General features: G+C 42.5%; 1 protein-coding gene across 4 annotated transcripts in view; it reads right to left on the bottom strand.

The window, feature by feature from the left end:
• LOC138052760 (testin-like) overlaps positions 1-10000 on the bottom strand; it is a 32626-nt gene that overhangs the window by 12435 nt on the left and 10191 nt on the right. Inside the window, exons 1-2 of one of the 4 annotated variants that reach the window (XM_068899335.1) lie at positions 1983-2460; positions 1766-1851 (exon numbers count right to left, since the gene is read on the bottom strand). The exons of 2 other annotated variants lie outside the window; for them this stretch is intronic. In XM_068899335.1, coding sequence (XP_068755436.1) covers positions 1766-1851; positions 1983-2096 — 200 coding nt within the window. In that variant the 5' untranslated portion in view covers positions 2097-2460. Of the gene's footprint in view, positions 1-1036; positions 1732-1765; positions 1852-1982; positions 2461-10000 lie in introns of those variants that run through there. One more of the 4 variants, XM_068899337.1, reaches the window with a different exon arrangement.

Below are 10000 nucleotides of genomic sequence, written 5' to 3'. Positions count from 1 at the left end.
TCAAAAGAGCTTCCTAATCCCCCCTCTTTCAGATTTTCCTGGCAAATAGAAATAGCTTTTTCAATGCTTCATTTTAAAGACCAAGCATTAGCTCATAATACTTCAATATTAGTTTGACAGCGGTCTTATCAATTTGGAGTGCAGTCATCCTTAATTAAAACAGAAACGACCCGCCAGCGGATATCGAAGGGGATACGAAATGCTGTTGTTAATTAACTAAAAACACACAGCTGTCGTATTAAAAAGAAAAAGAATAATGCATTCAAACAAGAGTCTGCTTCGATTTTCACCAAATTATGAGACACTGACTTGGGAGAAATGATATATTCAGACTACGAATGAAATAGCGACACCTGAGTTACATAAATAAAATTTGAATCTTTGTTGCGTTAAAAGTCACAATGAAAAATCGAAAGTCTATTGTTTGTGATTTGAAGAAGAAAAGAACGCTTCAGTAATCCTCTGAAGAAGTTGAAACGGGTTTCACAACCAAGAAACAAGAAAAATTATAATAAAAAAGGAGACGTTGGTTTTTGTCGCACCAACAAAAGAAGGTTTAAACCGCCACTTGGCAGAAAGAAAATCCTTTTGAAGATTTGAAATTACAATATTTTGATAAAGAGGTCAGTCTCGTTTCGTGGTAGCAGATGAAAGCTTCGTGTGTGCTGTCGTGTGTTGCTTCATGAACATTTCGTTGCGTGTCGAAAATGCTGAGACCAAAAGTAGTCTAAGGATGTAAACTTCGAGTCCCTCAGTTGCGATAGAAGCGAAAAACAATTTTGTTTTCCGGCCAAACACGACTCTGCAAGATATGTTGTACAAACTCTTTCTTGAATTTGTAGTCTTTGTACAATAGAAATAAGACAGCCTGATTTTATTTTGTCTTGATCCAGTAAAAATCAGGAAGTCTTCCTAGCCTCACAAAATCATGGATCCTTTTGACATTTCTTCGTAACCTTTATACATGTAAACGAGAAATATGAAGGTTCGATATTCCAGCGTTGATTAGTCGATCGCGAAATTTCACTAAACTTACCTTATGCTCGGTCTCGGCGGCTTTTTCGGAGGAATTCTCTTCTGGTGTCGAGATATTATTTCCATGTTGCCTTTAGTTCGTTATAAGAGATTTTCAGGCGATCGAAACGTTGAAATCCAACGATGAATTGTACAGCCGGTGGGCTGAACAGACGGACAAATCAACCCTGACTCCGAATTAAAGTTAATTAATCATTCATGCGAGAAAACTGAAAGTTTTTAAAATGCCCCAAGGCTTTTCCATAAATGACATCTGCATCTTCAGTGTCAAATCCACTACGCGGGCACTGTCATATCGTGAGGTATTGAGCGAGTAACGTTCATTCACGGACGAGCAAGATAGCGCGCCGACAAATGTTCACAATTGATAATGGTTGGTTCGCTGAAGTGGCGCAAACCTCTAATCCCAAACCCATTGTGCCAGAAACGTCTGAATTTAACCGGAAAATTTAAAGGACGCAAGTATTTGCTTGAATGTAAAGTTCATCACCTTCGTTACTCCTGGATCCTGGATGGGAAGTGAGAAAACTCGACAGAGTTTCAAAGATCTCACAATCATGACACAGAGACAGAATTTGGAGTTCAAACAACTGATTAGAGGTATCCATTACATTACCTGTGGGTTCGTGAGCAAAGCGAACTAAAGTGACATTGCCGAGTGGTTTGTAAACCTAATATGGAGTCGAAAAAATAAACAAGTCTTGATGCACTCGAGTTTTTGCTAACTTACCGCCAAACGTGTAAACTGAATCCAGGGCACTTTTCCCCGCATTTAAGACAAGGCTTTCCCTCGTCAAGATTTTGAAGTAAAATTCCCTGACAGAAGATAACAGAGGCGAGTTAGCATAAGACAGACATTACAGATTAATTAAGCTCTGCCGTCCTCTCAAGCCATCCATCGTGCTTTCAATATTTCAAGTCAAGCGAAAGCACGTAACGAATCTCACCTTTTTCGACGCAGATGATCGCTCGGAGTTCATTTTTATTTCGTCGTTGCCCAGTATCCTTTGAAAACTGTCCATGTTTTTCCCAGCGTGTGACTTGCCTTGTCGCACGCTCATCGTTGCGCGTAGCAAGTCAAGGGAAGCGAAGCGAGATGAATTCACGAAATCAAATCCCTTGACACTTCTCCAACTCACTGCACAATGGCCAGGTCAGGGTTGTGCGTCGAGACGGTATCAAATTTTACGCGCGCGCGGGTCGCCGGCGGACGCGCGCGAATCCGGATCTGGGCGTTCGATACGTGACCGATTGGAGCTTCGCGCACAATCTACCGGAAATGCTTGGAGCTGATAACAAATTCAACTGTGGCAACCGCTGCGAGGTCAGCGAAAGATGATGTTCTTCTTTCCTGGTTAAAAATACCCAAGCAAAAATGCATTACATGTAACGCGAACGAATCCGTTCTCGACTGAGCATAGAATGTACAAAATGCCAAGATGCAACTTGTCGTAACATTCTTTGAAATTTCTGAGAGGTTCTAAACCATTGGGCGTCGGTTGATTCTTGGGAAGGAATTTTTACGATAAGATCCTAATCCGGAAACTGAACAGAGCTTTTTATTTAATCCTGCTTTGTCACCTTCGGTCCGAATTCCTCTGTTACTTAATTCTCAATTATTAGCTGATTTCAGAAGAAATGTTTTTAAGTTAGATACTGTAGAGGAACTGATTTGGCTTATATCAACCAATCAGATGAATGACTGAGGAATGTAAATGATTTTCTTTTACACTGATAAATAACTGTTTCATATTGCATGTCGAACAGAGGGAAGAATTGTCACACAAAGAAATGGATGGTTGACTTTTCATGGCATTTTCATGGGAGAAATGTTTTGAGGACAAACGACCTTTTTATTATTAAAATAAGTTAATCTCTCGTACGTACCGCACTAGGTCTCCTTGATAAGCTCATCAATCGTTCAATTCCTTTTGTTGAGCCCCTTTTGTCCCCGGAACGTGGAACTGATGCTATTTGAAATGTAGTTTTTGTTCGCAATCAACCCAATTAGTCAAGGGATGGCTCGCAATGATTTGCAGGAATGACCTTGAAATAATAATATGAATAAAATCGCAGTCACCATTTTAATTACACACAGTTCCTTTAAAATTAAGGACGCTCGGAAGTCAAAGTCAACGTTTTGGAAAAAGTCTTTACATTTCGTCAGTCATAAATTTAAACACTAAGACGTGTATGCCGGCGGCAGTACCCCACTATTTTGTTAAATGGTCTGAAGAAATCCAGCTCTCTTTGGGCAGAATTTCATAAAAAAACGTGTTACACTATTTTGATTCTAAATTCGTGACAGGGTTAGAGTGTCTCAACAAAAGATGAACGTCGGAATGTTTTTCCCCACGTAGGAATTTTACAAGGAAAAGGTAACAATCCAGGGGCGTAGCGTGAGATTTTGAAGGTGTACGCACAAGAAGAATGTTTCGAGCGTCGAGAAACTTTTGAAATTTAAGGTATCGGAAATGCCATTTCCGATTATTTTCGAAGGACATTTCAATACTAAATGTAAAGGAAAATGCAGTAGTTAGATGCTTATTTTACCCATCAGTCGAGTTATCTCTGCAGCAAGCTACAACACAAACAGGAGGTTTACAGTAAACGCAAAGGGAAAGACGTCGCAAACTCTGTTATGACATCATCATGATCATGATCATCGTGATCATCATAACATTTCCCTAAAAAATAACCGGGAACTGGGGAAGTGGTGATACTGAAGACTCACACTGTGTGGGGGCTTCGAAGGGTAGTTTTTTTTTTGCTTTAATTTCGTCCACTATTACGTTTCTTGCCGTTAAGGCCTGACTAAACGGGTCTGCTGAACATGTTAGTGTAACATCATCCAACATTGTCGAATCGAACATGTTGCAATCGTTTGGCCACCATGTTGTATGATGTTGGAAGTTGTTGAACGAAGTTTGATTTCCATCAAACATCGTCTTTAACATCATCCAACGTTTCTTTTGTTCTAAGGTGTGAACAACAGTATTGCATCCGTTCGGCCATCACATTCAACAGTGTTGCACGCGCGCGTGCGCTGCAGCTGTCGGTATCCATGGAGATGGTTTATTCGTTGCATCTGTTTCGCGCGTTGCCATCTCAGTTCAAGCTACGGAATGTTGAATGAGCAAAGTCTTGAATGTCTGAGCAACGAAAGCTTAATGTTGAAAGCTCTCAGGGGCATTGCGCCAATGTATCTGCAGGATCTTTTGCAAATCAAGACCCCGGGACGCTGAATCTTTTAGAGGTTCCTCACACCTACATAGTGCAAGACCTTTCAAGACTGGGCATTTGCTTAATGGCAGAGATTTTGCGTTCATTTGTATGTTATTTCTCTCTACTACCAATTGTTATCCTAAAAAAATTCAAAGCACCTCTTAAAGTGAATGACCTTACGGGCCAAATACTCTTAGCTCCTTCAGCTATTGATTGTAATGTTAATTTGTTTGGTAACGGCTTGTGAAATGCAAATAATGAAGAAGCTTTCCCAGTAATCATGGGGACCTTATTGTTTAGTTTATGATTCACGAATCAACTTTAATTTGTTTTTCTCCGTTAAAAATGATGCTTGTAAGATAGTCGCTACACGGTTATCGTGCCTATATTGTAATCCCCTCACTCTCTCAGCGATTTACGGAATTTCTCATCTCCAGTTTGTGACCTCCTCGCACGCACACGCGAGTCTCTTTCGTGCTCGTTGTCCCTGAGGAGGAACCCAGAGGACTCTCGGCACTCGTCTCGCGCAGAAGGCTCTCTTCGGCTCTCCTGTAAGTTTTACGTCAATTCCGAAAGTTCCGACACCCTGTAACAGCCTGAAGAGTTTACGGTGACAACAGGCGTAAAGGCATCCTCGGAGACCCAGGGGCAGCTAGTCGGGACGATAGAATGTTCGTGGTGAAAGTTTACTACAAGAACAGGAAGAGCCCCTTGGCACTTACTCTTACCGAACCAGTTCCAGAAGCGTTCGAATTCCCTGCTTGTGATTGGCCACAAAAAAAAAAAATTGTGGCCAATCAGCGAAGTGGAGCAGCCGGGTGACTCTGATCTTTTCTTACACGAAGTGTTCCTCATCGATCGTCATAGTTGTGTGGCCGGGGAACAGAATTTTTCACGCCGTAGAAAGTTTCAGAAGTCGTACTACGATCATGGAGATGTAAAAGATAAGCTTGGCGTTGTGTACTAGACAAGTTAGTGAGCAAAGGTGCAGAAAGTGAAAGTCGTGCATCTCGTATCAGTGTTGCTTGAAACCGTGCTAAAGCTTGTAATTTTTCCGGCTTCGTTACATTAACGTTTTGTTCTGAAACGTTCCTCTGGAAACTTTCCCCGTTGAATGCGCTACGTAGTTATGGCGATCGATGAGGAAAACTACTTCGTGTAAGAAAATATCAGAGTCACCAGGCTGCTCCTCTTCGCTGATTGGCCTCAAATAAAATTGTAGCCAATCAGAAGCAGGGAATTCGAACGCTTCGGGATCTGGTTCGGTAAGAGCCCAGGGGTTCTTCCCGTTCTTGTAGTAAACTTTAACCACGAACATTCTGTTGCCCCGACTACGGCTGCCCGTTCCCGTTCCCGTTCTTGTAGTAAACTTTCACCACGTACATTCTGTCGCCCCGACTACGGCTGCCCCTGGGATAAAGGAAATCAGGTTGTGGTTTTATGGGATCATGGGAAGAGGTTCATCAGTTGGTTTATTTCCAGTTTCTGACCTGACACGAACTGGACTTGTCTTATAACATTGAATAATTTATATCATTACATAGACATGACGTACCTTATTTCTTTTGTTGCATGAGGAAAAAGAAATTCACGTATATTGTGCAAACCGGGTGAAAAGCGCTTTCTAGTGTAGGTGATGCAATGTTTTTCATATGGTTCGCATGTGAAGAACCTTGTTGGCACTGGCTTATAGGTTTCAAGACAAGCAGGATGTGGTAAGACCAGGGCGCTGTCCTGGATGTCTGCTCGAGTCATCCTCCGGTTTCATCACTTCGTTGGGTCATTTGGGATCCGGATGAATACAGATATTGAAGATTCGTGTTGCTTGATTACGGTTCCTTTTACCTTCTAGTCTAGAATCCAGACATGATCGCCCGGTGATAGATTGTCTCCTTCCACTACACTTAGCTCACGATCATGCATCTGATGTAGAAGTCTCAAAATCTCTGACCTTAACTTTGGCGAAATGATAAACCGCCTTCCTCTCAGGAGTAGCCCATAAGAAGGGAGATATTACCTCTTTTTTTTCCATTATTTCTCTTTCGACCCATTGACCTTTTGCTCGTCAGGCCAGCCGTTCCGTACATGCTGCATCCGGCACCACTTTGAGAGTGTCGTCATTACCTGAATCAACTCCGAACGTACTATTACTCCAATCGCTTGTCCGATGCAGGCAAGACCACAAGGACTGCATTTAAATAGGACCCCATGGCTTAGTCGTATGTACTTTACGACTTTTTGACCTTGGGTGGATCTGGGCAACGAATGTCCTGTAAATAGGAATTTATCAGGGACATGTTCGCTTGTTCATTCTGAAACGCTAATTACACACTGGAAGCTCGTCTATTAGCTTGGTGGAAAATGAAACAAAAGCCAGTTTCACCTTTCAGGCTCAGTATCGTTCATAGATCTGATGGCATAGGCCACGCTTGCATCTTTTTAAATCTTCCTGTATTTTATTGAAGATGTAAAACTTTTTGTCAACGAAAAATAAAATGAATTGGTAGTGAAGCTGATTAATTATGATGATTAATTAAGCTCTTCTCTTGACTGAGGGAGAGAAGAGCTCTGGGGAACCCTGAAACAAAGTGTCCTCTTATTGGTTTTCGTGATGAACAATGAACAGCGTCTCGATCTGATTGGTGCATACATGTTAGCACCAGGAGTGAGCAGGCGCTGTAAGGTTCAAAAAGCCAATTTTTGGCTATAAGAACCCTACTGCGCGTGTTCTCCTACATAGAGTTTCCCAGAGCTTTGGGTCGATCCGAGGCTCTGGTGACGAGAATGACACTCACAATCGTTTTTGATATATTACTTCTCGTCTGGGAGTTGTCAGACAAAAGGGAGTCACTATTTCCTTGAAATGAATTGTATGCCCCCACCTTCTACTTTTCTCAGGCGCTGAAAGAACAGTGGGTATTTTTTCAATGTCCTCCTTTGTGCTCAATGGTTGAGTATTATGCCTAAAGTTGGCCCAGAATAGACTGTAAGATCCGGGTCATGATCGTAGAACCAACGGTTGTCAGTTGGTCTGGCGAATATCTCTAGCTCCAACGCGTTCTCTGTTCGGGTGTTGGCAAGGTCCCATACGACTCTTTGAACACGGATTCTGGCATCACAGAGTTGCGCTCCTCAATATACCAGGTCAATTCTTGGTCATTTATCTTGAGCCTGATGTGCCACCATGAGTCAAACGGACGCGGACAATTTTGATGAGTGGTAGGTGGTTGTGTTTTGGATACTTTGCAAGAAGACTTTGCGTGCAGGTGGAGGTATCCAGCCGACAAATGTGGAGATATAATCGGCCTAAATTTCAAGGATATGGTTGACCATGTAAACAGGTTTACTCCTGCATGCTATTGAGAAATTTCCAAATTTATTGCATTTTTTGGCAGTGCCTTTCTTTGGCTGGGCAGTTAATCCGCCCATGCAGGCGGGTGCTGGCGATTGCAGTATCCACAGTGCCCATTGCTAGGCTGAGAAAGTGTCCAGTTTGGGTCTGACATGGCCCCTCTCTTTATTTTGTTCTCATTTTGAGAGTCTGACTTGTTGAGTCACTAATGACGCTCTCGACCACAGTCGCTTTTGATTCTAGGAGCTTGCTCTACGTAGCTTCTTTCAAGGAAAGGATCTTCACGGCATTTTCAAGTGAAATGGGATGCTCCCTGGTCATAACGTTTGGGCTTGAACCATCCTCCTTGCAATAAAATGTAAGTGTAATTAGATTGAAAATTGTCTCGCACTTCTCGCTAAAAAAGGCCGCTGCAAACGCGCATTCAACAGCTCTTTCTTGGAGGTGACAGTCAACGAACCAAGGCTTTGCATCGATGTTCGTCTCTCGAAGCATCAGTTGGGGATCCGTTTTATGAAAGCACTCACCAAACTTTGTCCTAATGGTGGCGTAGGCTGGAAGTTTCTCTTCTCCTGCAGTGTCATCACGTTCAGGCAAGAGAGCATGAGGGTAAGAGAGGTAATCCCTCATATTTGCCCTATTCCCATCGTAATCCCTCTTAAGTTATTTTTAGATCTCCTGCGAGATCCGGTATTCCCACGAGGGTTGTCTGATAGCCAACCATATGTCCCCATTTTCGCGAAAAACGCGAATCACTGCGTGGGAATTTCTCAGCTGTCATCATTGGTAAAAATGGGGACATATGATTGGCTATCAGTTAACCCTCGTCGGGATACCGGATCTCATAGGGGATCTAAAAATAACTTAAGAGGGATTACGATGGGGAATAGGGCCAATATGAGGGATGACCTCTCTTACCTTCATACTCTCTTGGTTCCTAGTTTTGTCCTTCAGTAGCATTTGGAGTAATGATTCAAAGTTCGAGTGAGGCCTAACACTACTGTGAAGTTTTTGTACCCAATTATTCCATAAGGGATCAACCCTAGGATTGGAGTTGGGCCCACACAAGGACAGAGAAAAACTCTGACCAGGGTGGGATTTGAACCCACGACCTTCGATTAGATCACCGCTGCTCTACCGACTGAGCTACAAGGCCAGAACCGGAGCTGGCCTTGGGTGATGTGAGATGTTATTCACAAGGACAAATTCGGCTCGGCCCAAGCCTAATTTAGGTAATCGCTAGTTGTTGTCCTTCAGTAGCATTTGGAGTAATGATTCAAAGTTTCGAGTGAGGCCTAACACTACTGTGAAGTTTTTGTACCCAAGTATTCCATCAGGGATCAACCCTAGTATTGGAGTTGGGCCCACACAAGGACAGAGAAAAACTCTGACCAGGGTGGGATTTGGCCTTGTAGCTCAGTCGGTAAAGCAGCGGTGATCTAATCCGAAGGTCGTGGGTTCAAATCCCACCCTGGGCAGAGTGGTTCTCTGTCCTTGGGGGCCCCAAACTCCAATACTAGAGTTGATCCCTGATGGAAGAATTGGGTACAAAAACTTCACAGTAGTGTTAGGCCTCACTCGAACTTTGAATCATCTCTTGGGTTCAGGTAAATATTGCCGGTAAAATCCCTTCTCAGGTTGAATCCGTTTTTACCTAGGTGATCCTGATTTTATACCTAGGTTGGATACACACTCAGATGAATTGAAGAAACTTTTTTTGGTTAGGATTAGTTTTGGTTACTATACGAGGATATCAATCATAGACTTTTTATATACAAAAGTGAATAATGAAAAGAACTGTGGCTGGGTTGAGCATGTCCGTCTTTGTTGTGTAATGGTGAATACGCACAGTCACAATGGATCAGGAGGGTGTGTTCGAGTATCGGTAAGTGCATAATACAGTTGCTAAGACTGAATGGATAAGTGTATGAATACAGAAACCGATAAGACCATACGAACATCAAGAAGATGATGTGTTTAGATGCCAAAGACAGAGCTGGAAGTATAGTAAAGTGTTCTCAATCCTTTTTTGGAGGTTGATAGCTGCTTTAAAATGGTCGCCGATGTGGTTTAATAGCAAACCCACCTTTATTTCATCAGATGTATGGGAAGCTACTGTATGTTAAGGTAAATTTCAATTTGGTTTCCATTTTTCCCACGACGGAGCACGATTTCCTATCAAAATTTCCAGAGATTCCGTAGGTTGGACATACGGTACGCCTTCTGCCATCTTTGTTTGAACCCAAGTGTGTAGTTCGTACCAGTAAATTTGTCGATTCGATCAGCTTTCTCCAACAATTTGATCGCTGCCGTTTTAGGACAATACAAGTACAGCAGAAATAACATAACAGGCTCTTTTGCTTACACTTTTCCCGCCATGATAACCAA

This window comes from Montipora capricornis, chromosome 6 (genome assembly GCF_036669925.1).
Source record: "Montipora capricornis isolate CH-2021 chromosome 6, ASM3666992v2, whole genome shotgun sequence".
Lineage (NCBI taxonomy): Eukaryota > Metazoa > Cnidaria > Anthozoa > Scleractinia > Acroporidae > Montipora > Montipora capricornis.
This window is presented reverse-complemented; position numbering and strand designations above follow the sequence as displayed.